Below are 22,917 nucleotides of genomic sequence, written 5' to 3' on the forward strand. Positions count from 1 at the left end.
CAGGGAAGCCCTTTATTGTTTTTAATGCTGCTGAGAGAAACATTTTGATTGCATCGGTAGCTCATATGATACTTCCATGGGACAGCACTGTTCTAGAATTAGTGGGTCTTCCCTGGAGGGGTGCTGGCCTCCACACCCTTCAGCCCTTGAAGTGCTTTGTTGGCCAGCACAGAGGGTTATTTGGTTTTGACTTAGGGGAAATTAATTTAAATGGGCCCTGCATTCCCCTAGCTCACCTCCTCACTATTATTATTGTCCACATTCAGCCTGCTTTACTCATTTGCTTTAACCTGCGAAACCCTAATTCATTTGAGTCTGTGTTCTCTGGAACGACTGCCCAGAAAGGGTGCCCACACTCGTAACTACTCAGAGAGTAAACCAATAACCCTCACTCCATTTTCAGCCTTTTGGAGCAGCTCGTAGCCCTCAGCCCCTCAGAGGATCCTTAAGTTCCACTGTGCTTGGACACCAGGTCTTCATCTGCAGTCACGGCTCTAGATCTGCCGCTCAGCCTGGCTGCATTGTTCGGCTCACTACCTGCCCTCCCTCCCGTGATTTCTCCCCTAGATCGCAGCCCTCCTAGAAAACTGTAGGAAATCGCTTGTCTGTGAGGCCCCACCAGGAATGTCCTCATCTCAGTCAGGCATAGTCTCACCTGCGCGTTTGGGAGGGACAGAGTGCTTGGTTTGCCTCTGTCGTATCTCTGAGATCCCAGGGAGGGGTGTAACCACCCGTGAACTCTTAGTTCTTCCTAGGTCAGCCTCCAAACTGGGCCCCTGAGTGGCTTTCTAAAATATAGATTAGATGTTGTCACTCTGCCCGTCTCGGCCTCCCCCTGTAAGGAGACCCTATCCATATATCATCTATCTATCTATCTATCTATCTATCTGTCTATCTATCTATCTGCCTACCTACCTACCTATCCATCCATCCATCCATCCATCCATCCATCCATCCATCCACCTACCTATCCAACCATCTATTTATCTATCTATCTCTCTATCTACCTACCTACGTACCTATGTATCCCATGGGCATTTCGCCTGACACCAGCAGGGTCACACCTGAGACACAGGAGGCCTTTGCATCTTGGACCCAAGCAGACTAGATACGTAAAGAAGTAAGATGCTATGTTTGGTAACCTCATGCTAATGAAATGAAGATAGTGATGTGCATTTATATCCTGCGTTCAAATATAGAAAGCACTTGCTTGTCCATTATCTATAATGCTTATCCTAATATCACAGAAGTACAAGTTGAGGCTTAGAGAATTGTATTAATGCTCGTAAAGACACGCGGCTAGAACATGAACTTAACACCTAATCACATACACTAATCATTCTACCCGTGTTCTCACACTTGCCCAAAGTGTCCAGAACTCATTCCCAAGGTTTCTGATTCAGTAAGTCTGGGATGGGTCCTAGGAATTGGCATTAAAATTTTCTTATTATGGAATGGGCTTCCCTGGTGGCACAGTGGTTGAGAGTCCGCCTGCCGATGCAGGGGACGCGGGTTCGTGCCCCAGTCCGGGAGGATCCCACATGCCGCAGAGTGGCTAGGCCCGTGAGCCATGGCCGCTGAGCCTGCGCGTCCGGAGCCTGTGCTCCACAACGGGAGAGGCCACAACAGTGAGAGGCCCACATACCACACACACACACACACAAAATTTTATTATGGAAAATTTCACTCTTGTGTAAAAGTCAAGCACAGATTATAAATGTACCCCCTTTATACCCATCACTCAGCTCTAATAAGTATCAACTCATGGCCAATCTTGTTTCATCTATACTTCTACCCAGTTCTCCCTCTTCTATATTATTTTGAAGCAAAACCCAGACATCATCATTTCATCCTTAATTATTTCAGTATGTATCTCTCAAAGATAAAGACATAAATGAAAAGAACAATAATAACGTAGCAAATATATCAAAACACAATACCATGATCATATCTAAAGTATTTTAAAAACCAGGGATCTGTATTTTTTTCAAAGCATCATCAGTAAATTCTGATCAGGTAGATGGTGTGCCCCACTGTGAGAACAGCTGCCCCGTGCCATGCCAACTCTTAATAACATTTTCAAACTGTCCCGATTTTTATCAAACTGTCCACTTTAAAAGACAAATCCATGGACTTCCCTGGTGGCACAGTGGGTAAGAATCCACCTGCCAATGCAGGGGACACGGGTTCGAGCCCTGGCCCAGGAAGATCCCACATGCCACGGAGCAACTAAGCCCATGTGCCACAACTACTGAAGCCTGTGCGCCATAACTACTGAAGGCTGCACGCCTAGAGCCCGTGCTCCGCAACAAGAGAAGCCACCGCAGTGAGAAGCCCGCGCACCGCAACGAAGAGTGAGTCCCGCTCACTACAACTAGAGAAAACCCACACGCAGCAACGAAGACCCAATGCAGCCATAGATAGACAGATAGATAGATAGGTAGATAGATGGATAGATAAAATCCAAAATACTTGATGAAACAAATCTGCATCTCTGCAAGTCCCAGTGATTCGGATTGGCATCTTTCCCTTTCCCTGCTCCTAAAAACCAAAAAAGATTTTGGACCTCGAGTAAAACAAAAGTGTGAATTATTTTCCTTGGTGGTTAGGAACAGTCTTGCAGTGTGAATTAAATACAGGCTTCCTTCTTGTTGAAAAGGAAAAAAGAGTGAAACTGCAGCTCTTATTTTTTGAGGTGTCTAGATGTTTATGTTCATATAAAGGAGTCTGTTTATTTGTATCTGGGGTCAATGAGTTGCAAGTTCCAGGAGTACAGAAACTTGGTTCTGTTCATTTCTGTGTCTCAGTAGTGTAGCACGTAGTAGGTGCTCAATTCATTTTTTTGTTGAGTGAAGTAAGAATCTGAACTGGCATTTAATCCACCAATATTAGACACCTGAACGCTCTGACTAGGACTTTTCTAATGAGCTTATCAAAGAAGGCACAGTGGAAGGAGCTCTTATTGAAATGTTTCATTCAGTAACTTTTCACATCAAGGGAGCAGGCAGTGTCAACTCTTGCCGCCGTGAAATATTAGAAACCCAGCCGGAGCAGTGGGAAATCATTGTTTTCGTCCCCCATTGATACTTTGAGTCTCTGGGTCTCTGAGATAGGTGGCATTTCTTGCAGGAAATGATTCAGGTAGTCCACTGTAACCTCCCTCAGACAGAGGATGCTATTAACTGGACACTCAGCTGGAGGTACCAGGGCTTCCTAGCTGGGACATATGTTTGGGGCTCATTTGGTTTTGACAGTGACCCAACTGCAAACATATAATCTCGCTTTCGCCTGCACAAGAGATTCACCTTTTAAGATAAATCCTCCCCGAAGCCCACATTATAAAACCCCCAGGGAATAATTTTTCCTGCATATCTGTCCCTCCTGCTGTATCAAATAAGGTAAGCAAAACAATATCTTTCTCTTTGGATCCTAGAGCAGAGTGATGTGTCATGGTTACCATATTTGAGGAGTTGGGGGTAGGGGATCAAGGTTCAGCTTTGTATAGGATGGTAGCATTGAGAGTCCAAGAAATTTTAGATTCATAGTTTATCCATCAGAAATGAAATGAGTTTGGATTGATACCTACTGCACCAATGGGCAGTTTCTTCCTACTAGGCTTTCCATTACTAGGAAAGTAATTTTAATACATACTCAGGCCAAAGAGAATCAGAATCGCAATTCACTGACCTGATCCCAAATCCAATAAAGGATTCTAAATATAAATGCTTTTAGGTCATCCCCTCTTTTAGTTTGGCTAATCAAGAGTTGATGGATTTTTTCTTTTTAATGTTACTAAAAAGGCATTTGATTCGTCTTAGTGCAAAGGGTTTGGGGAGGTAGATAAAGAAGGTACCAGATTGGGTTGCTCCAGTTTCCTTTGCTCAGTTGCTTCCCACCCCCTACCATGCATGGCCTCTTGATCCTTGATCCTGGATATGTCATCTTTCAGGGGTGATTTCTTTTAATCTTCTGAGATGAAAGATTTTTTTTAAAAAATCGTTCCTGATTTAGGAAAACTGACCTTGAAGCCTTCTTATGAAATGCTTTGGTTTGGATCCCTTGGGTTCCCTTTGCTGACATTGGCCCCCATCTCCTGATTCTTTGGACTTTGCTGCTGAAAGTCGTGGCTGGGAACTTCTTCGGCAACTTGTCCTTGAGTTGCTAGTGTCACTTCATCCAGCCTTATGGAGAACAGGCAGAGCCAGGGAATTTGCATTTCTCCTGGGTGGTCTAACCAAGGACTGTCTGATGCTGGGCTACAAAGACCCAGATCCCTTGGTTAGAGACAGGAGCTCCCAGGGTTTGGGGCTGAGACCAGCACTTTACCTCATTGTCCTTTATTTCCTTCTCCATCCTATTTCCTCCATCCCTTTCTTGCCTCTCCCAGGAGTACTTTGTGAATCCATCACTTGGCCAAGCGTCTGCATCTGAGCGAGCCCAACCTAAGACAGAACTTTACTCCTGAATCAACCTCTCCTGTTTTATCCAAAAGAATCTAGAGTCAGTTATGGATACTCGTATCTAGATGACAGATGAGGGGAAGTTTAACCTCCCTCAGACTTTATGGAAAGAATATTAGCAATGTTTATGTGTTCTATGCTTTGCAGAGTTGTAGGCATATGTCCTGAGGATAGTGAAAAGGGACATTTTCAGCGACGCAAATCCAGGGCTAAATGGAGGGAAAGTCCAAGAAATACATGCAGCCTTTCACTGAATGCCTCCAGGGTTCCAGGTTCTGTGCAAAGGATACACATACCAATTCATTTCATCCTCAGTATTAATCTGCAAGAGATCAGTAAAATGAATAGCCTCACTGTAAAGATGGGGAACCTGAGTCATAGAGCCTTTCAGTAGTTTGTGTGATCGTACAGCTAATAAGTGGCTCTATCCACTTCCCACACAAGAATTCCCCAATTCTTGAGGAGCTTCCAAGTCCCATTCTGTACCTTCGGAATAATTCGACATGGACCTCTAGGAGCCATAAACTTCCATTTAACACAGACAGGACTTTCTGGTAGCATGAAAGTGACCGAGACAAACGCATTGTCCCCACCAGAGCAAAAAGGAGAGCGTTTACCTGTTTCTTGCCTTGCCTGGTAAACATGGGGAGGTAGGGGTGGGGTGAAGGTGGGGACTGTCATTCACTGTTGCTCTGAGAACAAAGCATGTCTGACATTGCAGGGAGAGCCCCGGGAAGCATTTCAAAAGCTCCACTGGAACTAGACAACCTTTCAATTCATTTATCAAAGCGTCTGCAGTCCCTGTTTCAAGGTAGATGAAGCAATAATAAATTTGCGAAGAAAGTTAATCTGTGTCCAAAGCATTTTAGTAAATTAAAAAGGGGGGGATGTTGGCTGGAAGGGGGATATATTGGTTCTTGCCAACTCCTATTTGACTTACTGTCTCCTTAATAAGTCCTCTCTGGTCTGGTGTTTTTGGATGGAATGATCAGCCAGTTAATCATTTTCCAGAAGCAGGAAAATGCACTTTAGCTAATGCAGTTCGCCTTTCTTTCAGAATCCTAATTATTTAAAAAGGCATCCCAGTCGGGAACCCCACTTCCCAACCAAGAAAGCCTTTCCCACCAGCCATCTTCCTTTATTTCCCCAGAAAATCCCAGCTCACCATTCTTTCTCTCACCCTACTCCAACCTCATCCCGTTCATCTAAGGTTAAAAAAAAGAAAAAGCAAGTTCCCTTTCAAACCTGGTCACTTTTGAGCCTTTTCCCGCAGGAACAGGGAGGCACTAAACCCCCAACAAGCAATTGGCCGGAACTAAGCTCGTGGGCACTATGGATAGATTTTGTTATTTTTATTTAAGTGTCAGCCGAAAATGGTGGCTCTTGTCTCTCTCAAGGATAGTACTTAACAATAGCTCCATGCTCTGGCATCACGCTGAGATAAACACACTATTAGGAACCCCCACAAAGGCCCCGAGATAATTGTGAAGGGACAGTTACCGAAAATGAAGCGCCCAGCCCTGAACCCTCCTCCACGCCCCATCAGTAACACCATTAAAGCTGTCAGTTTGTCAGCCCACTGGAGGTATTTATGAAATCAATGTATAGTCCTGCGGATGGATGGCCGCGGTATTGTTAGCCAGAGAAGAGAGGCTCAATGGAAAATAAAATTAATAAAATTTACAAGCAGATTGTCCTGGGTAGCAGATAAATTCCCTACAATCTACTGTTTCGCTCAATTGCGGCAGGAGGAAAGCCATGGCAGGGAGACGGAAAGAGCTGTACTTTCAACGAGGCTCCTGAAAGTAGGAGCAACCCTGGGTATAGTTACAGCGAGAAAATAGTGAACGGAAACCCGAGTGGCCGTCCCATCCAAGGGCAGGATTTTGTCTGTGTGGCCGCTTCCGTGGGAAATTGCTCGGCAACTCCATCAGATTTTTTTGCTTAAATACAGCTGTCCTTTCTTCATCCCGCTGTACTTGCAAACCAGAACCCTCATACAATTGCTATTCTTTCAGTATACCGGGGTGCCTTAACCTCAAAGGGTTAATGCATAATTGGGATATGTACCCCTTCATCTGGCTTCCAAGCGTTTTTAGAGCTGATCGTTCTAAACGTCTCTCCTGTATCCTCCACCTGCCCCTGATTTTGATCATTAGCCGTTTGCCAGAAGTGTGGCCTGAGCTGTTTCCCAGAGCGGCCAAAACTAGCATACGAGCCTCGGAGGCTGGCGGGCAGGGGCTTGCTGTCCTGGAGACCAGCCTTCACTTGGCAGAAAAGACCGGGCCCATTGTGGCTGCCGGAGCCTTGGGTATAGCCCAGATGCCTGGTGGAAATTGCATTAGTCAGATGACAGGACCTGGGCCCCTTTCTCTTGGAGGCTGATGGAGAGCAGAGGAGTGGCCTTGGTGACACTGCCTGACCTCTACTGTCATCGTGGGCTTTGTTCAGCGCCCCGACTCCAGGCTGGAGCCCTGCTCATTGAATCAGGCCCAGCCGGGGGAGCCTGCAGTGGGGCTCCCTGTGCATTTGAATTTACTTATATCAGTCACAGGCAGAGGAAACTGGATTTGAGATGGGGAGCACCCTGTTATTCAGCCCCAGGATTTCTCTCTGTATTTATCTCTGCACCCTACCCCAACTCTGAGCCTTGCCTGGGTATCTAACAGCGGCCCCAGACAATCCCCACGTGTCTTGAGTTTTAGCCCGCCACTCAGAGTTGCCCGCTCAGCTCAGCCGATGAGAGCAGAAAAGTGGGCTCCTCTCTTCTGCTTCCTGTGTTTCCTCCTGCTTCCCGGCAAAATGATGATTTAGAGGGCCCAGGTTTTAGTGGAGGATGGTCGTCTGACCCCTCTTTCCAAATATATTTGGAGTCATCTATAGCTTTCGATTAGGTGCCCCTGGGAAATCAGTGTGGGAGTGTCCATCCGTCTCTAGGACAACACGGCAATTTAAGACGCGTTTACCCTGTGACCCAGCACATTCTCCTTATAGGACTTTTATACCAAGGTAGTAGCTGTACAAGTGTCCTCAAAATGTGTGGGCAGGAAAATTCATCCTGGTGGTTCCTTAAATGGCAAGTAAATAAATACCTAGCGCCGTGGGATCATATAGCCATCTATAGAATTGGATGAAACACAGCCATTAAAAATGTTGGCATAGGGGCTTCCCTGGTGGCGCAGTGGTTGAGAGTCCGCCTGCCGACGCAGGGGACACGGGTTCGTGCCCCGGTCCGGGAAGATCCCATATGCCGCGGAGCAGCTGGGCCCGTGAGCCACGGCCGCTGAGCCTGCGCGTCCGGAGCCTGTGCTCCGCAACGGGAGAGGCCACAACAATGAGAGGCCCGTGTACAGAAAAAAAAAAAAAAAAAATGTTGGCATACATGTACTGTTAATGACAGGAACAGATGTTCTCAATATAGTATGCGAAAAAAGAGGTTAAAACAGACTACATACTATGAGATCAGATTGGTAACATTTATATATATATTACTCCTAATTGGTAACAGTGGTTGTGTCTGGGTAGGTAATTTTTTACCTTAATATCTGAAGGTTTTTGTGTTCTTTTCAAAATAATGGAGATATATAGATATATATATATATATATGATTGATACACATATATATGCTTGATTACTTACTAAGACCCCAAGCAAGCTTGGGGTATGAATGAAAACAAGTGCATGTGTTTGGTCCAGCAAAAAATAAAACTGGAAAACAAAATGAAAAAAAAAAAAATGCATGGGTCTTAGGAAAGGATATTGAGGCTTTGGGGATTCTTAAAGGGGACCCTGGTACAAGACTTGGGTTTGAGCCAGCTTCAGGACCTGACACTTTGTCCCTTCCCCTCCCTACTCAGAGCAACATGTTAGCATTGCTAAATGCTACATGAGGTGCAGTGGGACCCCCATTTTGGGTGGGTTTGTGGAAATGCAATTTGAATTCATCATGCCTGTCACTAGCACGATCCAGGTGGCCCCCAGGGGTCTCTCTGGGGCTCTCGAAAAGCAGAGAGGGTCATCCCCCATCGGAAAGTCAGGATGGCCAGGCTCCATTCCAATCTCAGATGAGAAAGGCAGAGAGAGTCCCTGAGAAGATGGGAGATTGAGTGGTGTTGACCCTGCGGTGGGGGAGGGATGCTGTGCGGAGGCGGAGGAAGGGGTCATCTCTGGGAGGTGGCAGAACAAGAGAATGGGGTGTAGTGTGTGTGCAACAAATAACCCAGCACTTGGCTCGTGGCCTGGAGGTGTGAGACCACCCACAGAGCCCGCCCTGGAGACGAGCCGCTGGCCTGGTAACCATTTCAGCAAGGCCATCGCTGGAAGAACAATGTGAAGGCTTGTAAGCAGCCTGGGGCCTGAGACTAAACAGTCCCCCAAACACTCCTGACCGCAGAGGCAGCCTCCAGAGGGGTTTTGTTATCATAATGAGATGCAGATAAAGCCGGGCCTGGGTCCTTCATGCCTGTGCCTCTTCTCTTCTTGTTTAGAGATCTGAGCGAAAACCAGATCCTGGGGATCCCGAGGAAGGCGTTCCGAGGCATCGCAGACGTGAAGAACCTGTAAGTGATGTTTTTGTTGCTTCGCTGCAGAAGTGGTTCTCCGGCCAGAGCAGGGGAGAGGGGCACGGGACAGGGAGGGGGTATCCCCGTGACTTGTGCCCTCCGTCCAGGCGCCTTTGAGTCAGATTGAGGGGTGTGCTTAAGTGGTTTCCAGGGAGCACACGTCGAACACCACGGCAGCTCCAGGGAGTCTTATCCTTCTCTGGAGATTTGTCCCCAGCTATGAACACAGAGTCCCAGACCTGAGTCACAGCCTGGCCGCACTCTGTGGGCCTGGGGCTCAACTCAGCTTCTCCCAAGGTCATCACCTTCTATAAAATAGGGATGATAGCCTGGTGGGGTATCGATGCCAACGAGAAAATGTTTTTTACGCTTAGTGCCTCGTACATAGTAAGTGTTCTGTAAATGGGAGACAAAGATGGTAAAGATCTCGCTGTTAGGATCTTATGAGGGAGAGTCAGGACTTGTGTCCCAGGATCATGGGGAGACATAGCCAGATCTACTGCACTAGGTGCTTGGGGTTTTTCTTAATTTTTATTTGGAAATAATTATTGATTCACAGGAAGTTTCAAAAATAGTAGACTAGTCTGTGTTCACTTTTAACCCAGTTTTCTCCCAGTGGTAACACCCTGTATAACTCTCATATAATATTAAGCCAGAAAATTGACATGAGTGCAATCCACAGACCTTATTCTTCAGATGTCCCAGTTTTACACACGCTCATTTGTGTCTGTGTGTACACATGTGCGCATGTGCAATTCTGTGTCATTTTATCACGTGCAGATTCCGTTGCCCATTACTGCAACTGATGCAGAACTGTTCCATCACCTCGCTTTTGAACTTGCCAAATAACCTTTGTTGTTTCCTACCTGGCCCCCTGCTGTCTGCTGCTTATCAGGACTCCCGGGCCCTTCCCTTCACGAGGAGTGTGCCTCCTGAATTTTCTGTCCACACCACTGTGCCCATGTGTTTGGAGAGGGGTACAGGGAAGGCATTTCTGCCCACTGACCTCCTCCACAGGCTTGCATCCAACTTGAGAAGTCTTGAAGGAGATTTTTTTTAAAACTGCTTTAGCTCTTAGTTCTCCCTGTAAGTACTGCAGGGATCTTGGCGTGCCGGGAAGCTGATGTTGGCTTCCTGATACAAGCTATGTGCCTCCCCTTTGCTGAGAACTGAGCAGAAAGCTTTAGGCGTTTGACATGCAAAGCACACCAGAGGGCAGAGGCATCTGGGGTGCAGGGAGCAGGGAACAGAGAGCACTTTGCAAGGGGCTCCAGACAGCAGGCTACCCATTGCTTCATCTGGAAGCATTTGCCCACAAGCAGGAGCGGGCCGGGAGGAGCAGACAAAGCTGCAGAAAGTGTGACTCGAGATGGTGCCCATAAAGCAAAACTAAGAGTTTGTGTTGATTAGCATCCCAGAAAAGCAAGACGAGAGGGGAACTTACAGATCCAATAAAACCCCACAGATCAGCAGTGAGAAAACTGAGGACCAGAGAAGGGCAGTGACTAACTTAAAGTCACCCAGCTTCTTGATGGTTTACATACATAAAGTGGTATATCTAGCCTATCTCATGGCTCTAATTTTAAATGGGCCAGTTAATAAGAAAACATACTGTGGTGATAGATAAGCAGGGCTGTGTAATTACCAGCTACATTTCTGATTCTCAAGAAAGTGATTCAGTGTCACAGTGGTCCTCAATAGTTGCTGGGGTTTGGGGGGGTCATTGTTGTTGTTTTCCTGTACTGTCTCTAACTTCACAAAGGCCTCAGGAGCTAAAAGTGTTAAGAGTCCGCAAATTCAAGAACTACGGACAGGCCCTCCTTCTCCACCTGGATGTGTGTCCTAAACAGCAAGGATCTAGTGGGACAGGGGAGGAGAGTAAACTCACTGCTTAAAGGATGAATTAACCAACAAAACGAAAGGGGTTGGTTACTTCCTACTTCTAATCAGTTCAGTCTCCATACTCTGGGGGGCCAGAACTTCTAAGACCCAGATGTGTAATTCTCAGGTGACTTACGGTATAACTGGGGACAAGAAACGTGCATACGAGAGGAAGTTTAATAATTTAACGGTCCACAGCAAAATGGTCCAATGAGTGGCCAGGCATTATGAAGGACTGTCAGAGCTCAGAGAAGAACAGTAGCTTTAGGCAGTGTCGCCCAAAGGGTGGCCATCTGATTAATCTGTGTCTGGTTCCCAGCTGTTCTGCGTACTGAGTCTGTGACCTCGGGTACAGTACTTGACACTTCTGAGCCTAGATTTCTTCCAGAGGGAGAGGAGGATAAGAATTGTACCTAACCTCTTAGCGGTCTTGTGAAGGTGAATGAAATAATGTGTGTGAATAACTCAGTACTATGCTTGGCATGTGGAAAGTGCTTAGAAAGTTCTAGCTACTATTACTGCTGTCTTCCTTTGTTGTTGTTATAATTGTAAAGACTTTCACGGAGCCCGGAATGATGATTGGAATTTGCCGAATGAACAGGCAAATAGCGTGTGCAGAGTGCAGAGGCAAACCTACACAAGGTGTGTTTTAAGGGACCTACGCCGAGCCGTCTCATGGGAGTGGAGGGATTATGACGCAGAGTAATAGGTGATCAGGTCAGAAAGAGAAGTGGGGACCAGGTGGTGGCGAGCCTCACCTGCAAGGAGTATGGACTTTAGATGTAGGTACTGAGGAGATGGCTAGCTTCCGATCTGGGAAAGGTCATGATGAAACCATTGATTCTGGAAGAGGAGCCTAGGACAGGAGAAGGTGGAAGAAGGAGGGGGCCGGTGGGAGATGAGGCTGTGGTCCAACGTGAGGGATCAGGGCTCGCAGTCAGGAATGAAAGGAGGAGCCCCCAGTAAGACGCCAGTGGAGACCGAGGCAAGGGAAGTGGCAATCCACGAGTTACTAGAGGCCAGGGAAAGGAAGGGGAAAATGATGAGCTCCATATTTGGAGGACACCGAGAATGATTGCACATTCCCATAGTCATTCATCCACGCAGCCCTCAAAATGTTTTTCGAGCTCCTACTACGTGCCAGTTCTGGGGGTAAATGCGGGAAGTAAGATACGTATCTGTGAGCTCTGCCTTCTTGGAGCTCCCACTCCATGGAGGTTGAAAGATCAGGGGAAGAACCAGGCTGGAAGATGATGAGTTGAGTGTAAAGCAGTGTCCCGTCTTCCACAGGCAGTGTGGACGGAGCGTCTTCTATGTGTTGGTGAACTTGACATCCTGTCCTGTTTCTACTGGTTATGGGACTTTGGTCTGTGACCACAGCTACATCTCTGGTTTGACTAAGAGGGAGTGAAATTAAATAATCCTGTGGCCTTAAGAGAAAATGAAGTGTGGGTAATTGGACGTATAGGACCCAAGCTGAGGAGCAAGTTCGAGAAGGGAGGCATCTGGGTAAAGGGTGATGACTGAAGTTGTGCATTGAAATATACGTCAGTACCTGTAAAATACGAGACGCTTTGCAGAAATTAAATTTGTATAAAACCTGTTAAGGAAACACCCTCCTCCGACCAGATCTCAATTACCCACTTGTAGAGATTGTCTCTTTTGTGAGTGATGAGTAGTGAATTTTAAACCTCAGGAATGTACACCCCTGTCATCGATCTGTTTATAAACGAACTGCCAGCCCTCGAACCTTCTCCATCACCTTGTGTGAGCTCAGGGAATATAACACTCTTCTACTTGTTACTTAAGTAAAATAAAATAGGAGAAGATGATAAATTATTGGAATGTCAGGCTTGAAATACCAACTGGGCCTATTCGTGATACCATATGCTTCACTAAGAGGAGAAAAGCAAGGATTGGCTATTTCTTGTTTATAATTTTGTAGTTTTGATATGGATTTTCTTTGCTTGTCCCGACAGTCCCCCTCAAGAAGGAAGAGACTGTGTTACCCCCATTTTCCAGATGACAAAATTGGGGTTTTTTTTGTTTGGTTGGTTTTTTACTTTTTTTTTTTTTTTTTTTTTTTGGCGGTACACCGGCCTCTCACTGTTGTGGCCTCTCCCGTTGCGGAGCACAGGCTCCGGATGCGCAGGCTCAGCGGCCATGGCTCACGGGCCCAGCGGCTCCGTGGCATGTGGGATCTTCCCGGACTGGGGCATGAACCCGTGTCCCCTGCATCGGCAGGCGGACTCTCAACCACTGCACCACCAGGGAAGCCCCAAAATTGAGTTTTGATCAGTGTGTATAATTTAGTAAAAGTCAGCAGACACCATTGGGCCTAGGCCTCCGCACTTAGCCTGCCCTTTGTAACCCACCCAACCGTCTTCTGGACTCAATCCATAGACATTGCTGTCTACCCAGAGCACTCCCTACTCAGCCGTGCTAGCAACAGGAAAAAGGAAAGAGTAACCAAGGAGGCTGCTGGCAGTTGGAGGCCTGATTCACAGAGGCAAGTAGGCAAGCATACAGCTGTTGTCACAGGCAAGAGAAAGGACCCAGGGGGGTGTTTGAACCTTGTAATACTGGTGCTGGAGGGATTTGGCGCCCTGCCCCTACCCAGGCAGCGGAAGGAAGCCCCTAATTGCTTCCTGCTTCTCCAGAGAAAAGAGAAAGTAATTAGCTGGGGATACCACTCTCTGCAATTACTAAAAGCTGGTTTTATGGGCTGATCCCACTCTGCTGCCTGTCTAGGAGGGGGAAAGGTGCTATATTTAAAGGGAGATGAGATGGATAGATTGAGCTGGAGAAAGAGGCACTCAGGTAGACTGACCAGTAGACCAACACTTGACATGCCAGTATTCCCTGCCTACCGTATGCAAATGCTGTGCTAGGGATTGGGAAAGACACAGGGAGAAAAAGAAGGGGAGAGAGAGAAAAGAGAGAGGGGGAGAGAGACAATTGTAAGACATAGAGATGGGGGGAAATGAATTGGACAAAAAGAGAGATGACAAGCCACAATCCCACAAAGCATAATAAGAAAAAGACAGAACCCGTATAGATTGTTTTTTAAAAAAATGCCCCCTTGCTCTATCTTTCTCAGCAGTTATGTTTTCCTCTGTTTTTCAGTTTCTATTTGCGAGGACTCTGTAGGACATGCATTCCAGAAGGGAAAATCAATAACCCCTGTCTCTGCCAGCTAGCAAAATTTGGAACTGACGGTTTCAAAACAAAGCTGGGCAGGCGGCCTTTGTGTTTCCTAGTTAGTCTGAGTTGCTGCACTGCCCTCCCGCCGGCCCCCAGGAGCAGGCGGTAACCTTGTGTGTGTTTGGGCGGGGAGGGGGGAGGGACAGGAAGTGCCCACTGGTTGGTGGCATCTCTGTCTGCTAATCTCAGCAGCCGTTCACTCCATCACTGCACCTGCAACAGAGTTCACGCTCCTGGTCGTGCCCTGCAAGACTCTACACGATCTGGGTCTCCTCTCACTCACCTTGTGCTTCCCATGCTCCAGTCCATCCTTGAACACCCCAAGCTCCTTCCTGCCTCCGGGCCTTTGCACTTGCTCCTCCCTTTGCGTGGGATGCTAAGCCCTCGGACCTCCACACAGTTGGCTCCTTCAAATCGTTCAGGTCTCATCTCAAACATCACCTCCTCAGAGTGGCCTTCCTTGACCCATCTAAAGCAGTTCCTCAGCCCCCACTGCCCTTCCTCTCTATCCCACTACCCAGTTATATTTATTCAGAGCACTTATCACCCTATGAAATGATCTCGTTCATCTGTTTGTCACCCTGTCTCTGGATGTCACACAGAATGAACATGTGTACACAGGCACCCTGTCTTTCTCAATCACTGTGGAATCCCCAGTGCCCAAATGGCTCATGGCAGAAAATAAGGTAGACTAAGAACAAATCCAGTGAATGTATTTGTTCTTTCATTCCTCAAGCATTTGTGCTTGGCCTATTACATATGAGAAAATCATGCATTATTGTTAAAATGCTTAATATGAAAATGATATTATAAAAAGAATACGACACCGTCCTTGTACTTGGAGAACTCACAGTGTGGTGAGGGGGCAGACTAGTAAATCAGTGGTGGCAGGACAGGGGCCAGGATTCCATTGGAGGTAAGGACAAAGATGTGGGAAAGCCCAGAGAGACAGGCCTGATTCTGGCTTCACTCAGGAAGTGACATGAGTTGGACCTTGAAGGATGAGTAGGAGTTCACCCAGGGGAAGGGCATTCCAGGCAGAAGGAACAGCATATGAAAAATCACCAACCTATGCAAAGGGACAGAGGTATGTGAAAGAGTTGAGGCTTGTCAGAGATTCGTGGCTGGAGCACAGCGCGCAAGAGGAACAGTGAAGAGAGTTGAGGTTAGTGAGACAGGAGGTGGAAGATGTGGGAATGACGGTCAGGGAGGACCTTGAATACCTGATCCATATGGCAATGGCAAGGGGGATCCAACGAAAAGGTTTTAGTAGGGGAGCAGTGTGATCAGATTTTCATTGCAGAAAGACAGCTCCAGCATCAGTGGGGAGGGTGAATCGCTGAGAAGCAGAGACTGGAGTCAGGGTGGCCAGCAAGGAGACTTGTGCAGTTGGTGAAAGCTTATAGTCCTGAATCAAGCAGGCAAAGCGGACCTAAAGAGGCAGCGGCAAACTACAGAAACCCACGGGAGAAAGCCAGCAGGTCCTGGCAGCAGACCGGATGGGTGAACTGAGTGCTTATTCACCAGGGCTTAGCGGGGCGGAGCCAGAGGACCGGAGTTGGGCCTGCCTCTCCTGATGGAACCGATGTTGCGTCTTGGAAGGGGGATTTGGGAAAATCTGCTCTCAGGAGGCCAGCGGATGCCGACGCGTCACCTTTCCGAGGTGCAGAAGGTTTTCTACCCTCTCCTTCTTTGCATTCCTGACTGCGTGTGTCGGGTTCTGAGGTGCTACTGGAGGCAGTTGGACGTCACCCCAGTTTGCTAAGTGCTACCCAAATAAGCTGTGTAAAGAAAGGGATCACAGCAGCCTGCCTGACTGCCTGCCCCTTCCCCCCCTCCCTTCTTCCCCACTTCCTCCCTCCTCCCTCCCTTCCCCGCCCCTCCCTTCCTCCCCTCCTTCCTTCTTTCTTTCCACTCTCCCATTTTTCCATTCTTCCTTCCACAAACCATCATTGAGCCCTTACCCTCGCCAGGCCCAGAGCAAGTCCTGCAAAAAAAAAAGATGAATAAGCACAGTCCCTGCTTCTCGTCACAGAGGGAGGCCAACAGATACACAAAGAGTGTATATAATACGATAAATACTCCCCTAGAGCACTCTTCTCTCTCTGGCCCCCTGGCCACCAATGTAAGTGCTCGATAAATACCAGTTGATTTATTAAAGTAAATCCTCTGAAATGAGAACAATAATAAAAGAAATGGGTAAATTAGACTCCATCAGTCTGAAAAAAGATATGATACAGTGTTGTCCAAAGGCAGGATGATGGTGGTGGTAATTGCCCTTTCCCAGAAGTTGCGACTAGAATTGGAAGCTGTATAGGCAACACGTAGAATTCCTTCCAGGCCAGGATTACACTGTTTTATAGATTGTGTTAGAGGTCCTCTGTTGGGCTTTGGATATTTCTCATAACACCCCACCCTAAGTTCTAACTGCCTTCTTTCTGAGTCATCTTTCCCCTCCAACAGCCTGCGAGCTATGCAGAGGGAGAAGGTGAGTCTGCCTTCCTCACTGTTTTATTCGGAAGAGTTAGTTTTATGCCTGGTTCATAGTAGGTGCTCAATAAACAATGAGTAAGTGGGTGACTTTCAGAACAAAGAGGCTCCAGCATTTAGAGGATGGCTAAAACCCTGAGTTAAAGAGCATGATGACATCTCAGAGCAAAGAAGAATAAAAGCAAAGCTGCAAAAGCCAGCCCAGAGAAGCCTTCCTGTTTTTTCAGGATAATGGAGACCATTATTCTGGCTCCAGCACTAAAATTTGTTATCTGGGACATTTTTATTTGTCGGCAAAATTCTTTTTTTAACTCATCACAGATATTTAACCCCTCTGAGCACTAAATGCACAGCAAACAAGGGGTTTACAACAAGCATGTAAACTAGAATCACATCTTTCCTGTGTCCTGGCAAGAAGGCACAGTGATTCTGGGCCCCTCTGAGTTAAGTTTAGCGGTCCTATGAGACATACACTGTTTTTGGTTTTGTTTTATAAATTTATTTATTTATTTTTGGCCGTGTTGGGTCTTCATTGCTGCACACAGGCTCTCTCTAGTTGTGGCGAGCAGAGGCTACTCTTCATTGCGGTGCACAGGCTTCTCATTGCGGTGGCTTCTCTTGTTGCGGAGCACAGGCTCTAGACGTGCAGGCTTCAGTAGTTGCAGCACGCAGGCTCAGTAGTTGTGGCTCACGGGCTCTAGAGAGCAGGCTCAGTAGTTGTGGTGCATGGGCTTAGTGGCTCCATGGCATGTGGGATCTTCCCGGACCAGGGCTCGAACCCACGTCCCCTGCATTGGCAGGCGGATTCTTAACCACTGCGCCACCAGGGAAGTCCCGAGACATACACTGTTGACCTGAGCTTTTGCCTGGAGATTTGTAGATCCAAAGAGAAATGAAAGGGTCTTAAGAAGAGGGGAGATGATTGTTACAGTAGAGATCATACTTTGAGACTCTAGTAGCTATTGCTGTTCTGATTCTTTGTGTCATCGGAGTCAATGTAATAGAGTGATTAAAAGTATGAGTTTTGGAGTCAGACTTGATATTTGCTTTTAATTCCAGATTTGCTGCTATGACTCATGTGACTTTCAGAAGTGACTTACCTGTCTGAGCCTCAGTCTCCCAATCTATATAGTGGAAAAAGTACTAGTGAGAAGTAAAATAGGGAGACTGTGTGTCCTGCATATGTGCATAGTACTACTTTACGGTTTGCCCAAAGCCTTCATTGGTATTATCTTGTTTAACTCATGCAACAGCCCGCCAGATCATTAGGGAAGAGTTTATTAGCCTCTAGGTATAGATGGGGAAGTTGAGGCTCAGAGAAATTCAGGACCTCTCTCAAGGCAACAGAGCTAGTCAGTGGCAAGGCTAGGACAAGTCTGGAGTCTCGGTTAGTGCTTTTCTGCGTGGTTAGCTAGGAAAAGCTCTGAGGTTTGACAAGCACAGAGTGCTGGCTCGTAGGAAACGGCAGGTACAGATCAGTGGAGAGCACTGGAAGAGGGTTTGTGGTTTCCAGCACCAGCCAAGTTCCCAGGCAGAAGCACGCTGCGATGGTCATCATTGGGACAGTATTTCTGCGAAGACCATCGAAGTTGTCTGAAAGTGTGAGTTCTTTTTTCTTTTTTTAATTAATAGACTTTCATTTTGAAGAGCAGTTTTATTAGGTTTATGCAAGAATTGAGTGGAAAGTGCAGAGCTGCCGTGTACCTCCTGTCCACACGCCCCCACACACAGTTTCTCCTATCATTAACACCTTGCCTTGGTACGGTACCTTAGTTGCAATTGCTGAACCAATATCGATGCATTTTAACTAAGATCCGTAGTTTACCTGAGGGCTCACTCTGTGGGTCTGGACAAATGTATAATGACTGGCATCCTCCATGGTAGTAACATACAGAAGAGTCCACTGCCCTCAAAACTCCTGTGTTCCACCCCTTCATCCCTCCCTCTCTTCTGTTAAGCCCTGAAGTATGAGCTTTTAAATGTACAAGTAAACCGCTTCATCTTTCCCAGCCCTTCACAATAGCCTACTCAACAGTGTGAGTCTTCCTTTTCTTCTTTGAGAGAGGGTAAGGGACACCCTGCAAGTTTAAGTGCTATAGAGCGAATCAGCAAGAAAGCCAGGACCAGGAAAGTCTCATAGCCTGAGGAAAAAGTATAGCAATTTCTTCTCCTTCAGAGAAGAGCTATGAGTCAAAGAACCTACCCAAGGCCTGGGGTTATGTATAAACTGAATTAACTCTGAGGATGTTTAGATGATGGTTAAGTATTCAGGTTCCTCAGTCAGGCTTCCTGGAGTCCACAAACCCTGACTTTTACCACCTATGTGATCTTAAGCAATTACATAACTCTTTCTTAGCCTCAGTTTCCCCATACGTTAAGTGGAAATAATATTACTCCCATCATGGTGTTGTTATGAAGATTACAAGTAACTTATTATTGCTGCCTTTATTCCATCTCTGAGAGTTAATTTGCCTCAGATTATCGTATCTAATGGACTAAATCTTCCCTTCCTGGACAAATACATACCCCAAAACACAACTTATATTTATGATGTTCTGCTCCAAAGTAACCCCGACTCTGAACATTGTAACTTCATCACACCTTCTCTTCTTTCATCCAGTGGGGCTGCCCTGTTCTGGTTTATGGCTTGTAATAGGCCAGGGACAAAACAGTTCAGATGAAAGGAAGGTGTACCTTCCTCACCCTGTTCCCTCCCCCAGTCCGCATCAAGACTCAGAAAGTACCGAAGAGCCCAGGAATTCTGCGTTTGGTCACAGCTCTACTATTAACTGCTGCCTATTTGAGATAGGCTGATTGACCCCCCAAAGACGTGCACATCCTATTCTCCGGAATATGTGACCATGCATACTACATGGCAAAAAGGACTTTGCAGATGTGATTAAATTAAGGATCTTGAGATGGATAGATTATCCTGGATTATTCCAGTTCACCCAGTGTAATCAGAAGGGTCTTTACAAGAAAGAAGACGTGCGCTGGCAGCAGAGGGAGAAAAGACCAGGTGATGCAGGGAATGAGGACCCACCTATCCTGGAGGATGCAAGGAAACAGATTCTCCCCCAGAGCCCCCGGAAGCAACGCAGCCCTGCTTATGCCTCAACATTAGCCCCGTGAAACTGATCTAGAACTTCTGACCTCCAGAATGCTAAGAAAATACATTCGTGTTGTTTGTTGTAGACCACTAAATTGGGGGTAATTTGTTCTGGCAGCAATAGGAAACCCATACTAACACTGCCCTCAGGCTGTCACTTAACCTCTTGATCTCAGTTTCCCAGTCTGTTAAAATAAGTCATTGACACATTATGATCAGTGGGTTTCAATGTGCATACTGAGAAACTCTAGTACTTCAAGAGCCCACAAATAAAAAGTAGCCTTTCAATAATGATAATGTTTTAAATTGTCTCTTTTAGACGTTAAGGTTCAACATGAGATTTTGTGTAATAAAGAGTATTATGTTCAAAGAAAAAAAGGCTTAAAAAAATCACTGGAACTAGATAGACAATCGTTCAGGTTGATTCATATTCTTTAATGGGATGATTCTTTGAGACCCCCTTACACCAGAGAGGAGCGAAGCTTTGTCACTGAGACAAAACTCAGCAGCAGAATCAAGAAGCCAGGGCCTGGTGAGGGACCACAGAAAAGAGGGATCAGAATGACACCAGATCTTGGTGCCTGGAATTTGGATATCAGGTTGAGGTCTGGGCTAGGCTCACCTTCAGAGAAAGGAAAAGAGGGAGTTGGATGTCGACTGAGAGAGATTTTCTGGAATGAGGCTGAGGGCCTCTGAGATCTTTCCGACATCCTTGGGACTGGTTAGGGATCTCTGCAGCAGGCCTGAGTTCAACCAGCTTTCCTGTACCATCTTGGCTTTCTGCTTCCTGCACCAGATCTACTGCTTTGCATCTCAAGGAAATGGCTGGTGTGGGAAAGGGAGTTCTTACAGACTCAGGGGGGTGGACTTGGTCAGCCACAGTGCTCAAAAATTATTTGCTGGGCAATAAGTGACTGGGAAAACTGGACAGCTACATGGAAAAGAATGAAATTAGAACACTCCCTAACACCATACACCAAAATAAACTCAAAATGGATTAGAGACCTAAATGTAACACCGGACACTATAAAACTCTTAGAGGAAAACATAGGCAGGACACTCTATGACATAAATCACAGCAAGATCCTTTTTGACCCAACTCCTAGAGAAATGGAAATAAAAACAAAAATAAAGAAATAGACCTAATGAAACTTAAAACTTTTTGCACAGCAAATGAAACCATAAACAACACAAAAAGACAACCCTCAGAATGGGAGGAAATATTTGCAAATGAAGAAACTGACAAAGGATTAATCTCCAAAATATACAAGCAGCTCATGCAGCTTAATATCAAAAAAACAAACAACCCAATCCAAAAATGGGCAGACAATCTAAATAGACATTTCTCCAAAGAAGACATACAAATGGCCAAGAAGGACGTGAAAAGCTGCTCAACATCACTAATTATTAGAGAAATGCACATCAAAACTACAATGAGGTGTCACCTCACAGCGGTCATAATGGCCATCATCAAAAAATCTACAAACAGTAAATTCTGGAGAGGGTGTGGAGAAAAGGAAACCCTCCTATACTGTCGATGGGAATGTAAACTGGTACACCACTAGGGAGAACAGTATGGAGGTTCCTTAAAAAACTAAAAATACGGCTTCTCCGGTGGCGCAGTGGTTAAGAATCCACCTTCCAATGCAGGAGACACAGGTTCCAGCCCTGGTCTGGGAAGATCCCACATGCCACGGAGCAACTAAGCCCGTGCACCTGCACTCTAGAGCCCGCAAGCCACAACTACTGAGCCCGTGTGCCACAACTACTGAAGCTCACGCGCCTAGAGCCCATGCTCCGCAACAAGAGATGCCACCATAATGAGAAGCCTGCGCACCTCAACGAAGAGTAGCCCCCGCTCACCGCAACTGGAGAAAGCCCGTGCGCAGTAATGGTGACCCAACACAGCCAAAAAAAAAAAAAAAAACTAAACTAAAAATAGAACTACCATATGACCCAGCAATCCCAGAGCATATAACCAGAGAAAACCATAATTCACGAAGAGTCATGTACCACAATGTTCATCGCAGCACTATTTACAATAGCCAGGACATGGAAGCAACCTAAGTGTCCATCGACAGATGAATGGATAACGAAGATGTGGCATATATATGCAATGGAATATTACTCAGCCATAAAAAGAAATGAAATTGAGTTATTTGTAGTGAGGTGAATGGACCTAGAGTCTGTCATACAGAGTGAAGTAAGTCATAAAGAGAAAAACAAATACCGTACGCTAACATATATATATATGGAATCTAAAAAGAAAAAACCTAGGGGCAGGACAGGAATAAAGACGCAGACATGGAGAATGGACTTGAGGACACGGGAAGGGGGAAGGGTAGGCTGGGACGGAGTGAGAAAGTAGCATTGACATACATACACTACCAAATGTAAAATAGATAGCTAGTGGGAAGCAGCTGCATCGCACGGGGAGATCAGCTCAGTGCTTTGTGACCACCTAGAGGGGTGGAATAGGGAGGGTGGGAGGGAGATGCAAGAGGGAGGGGATATGGAGATATATGTATACGTATAGCTGATTCACTTTGTTATACAGCAGAAACTAACACACCATTGTAAAGCAATTATACTCCAATAAAGATGTTTAAAAAAAATTATTTGCTGGGAAAATAGAGAAGCCCGTTTGTGCAGGGTGCAGGATGGGGGTGTTCAGAGCCTGAAATAGCCTGGACACTGCTGGTGGTGGGTGTGGTCCTTTGTAGGAGCTGGTGTTTCAGAGCACCCTGTTGTCCTGAAACTGACAAATCCATATGCACGGCACCTGCCATGCCTGAGTAAAGCACTTGGTTGTCTGCCACAAGCGTTCAGCTCTGTAAATGGACAGTGTGTTACAATGTGTCCATTTAAAACGACAGCTATTATTTGCCATTGTTAACACCCTCCTTTAAAGCTCTTTCTATAACCAGTCCCCAGGCACAATGTACAAACCTAAATTACTTCTAAATGCCGATGATCAGTTCTCAGGTACTGGGTCTGCCAGGAAAACTACCTAGCCAAACAAATAAGTACCCAGTGAATAAGGCTTGGTTTACATGGTGCATAGTCCAGGAGCTGTTCTGAAATTTTATAGCTAATTAGCATTTGATTATGGAAGTGTACACTTCTTTTTTTGCTCTTAGAGGCAATACCATTTCTTGGGCACAGGGATGGAGTATTTGTTCTGAGATCCCTCTAGAGCCAATATTACCCG

The 22,917-nt window shown here is 46.2% G+C and overlaps 1 protein-coding gene across 1 annotated transcript in view; it reads left to right on the forward strand.

Annotated features, from left to right (window-relative positions):
• SLIT3 (slit guidance ligand 3) overlaps positions 1-22,917 on the forward strand; it is a 609,763-nt gene that overhangs the window by 386,031 nt on the left and 200,815 nt on the right. The window contains exon 5 of the mRNA XM_067732892.1: positions 8,948-9,019. Within this exon, the coding sequence (XP_067588993.1) occupies positions 8,948-9,019 (72 nt within the window). The remainder of the gene's footprint in view (positions 1-8,947; positions 9,020-22,917) is intronic.

This window comes from Pseudorca crassidens, chromosome 3, assembly GCF_039906515.1.
Source record: "Pseudorca crassidens isolate mPseCra1 chromosome 3, mPseCra1.hap1, whole genome shotgun sequence".
In the NCBI taxonomy this organism is placed as follows: domain Eukaryota; kingdom Metazoa; phylum Chordata; class Mammalia; order Artiodactyla; family Delphinidae; genus Pseudorca; species Pseudorca crassidens.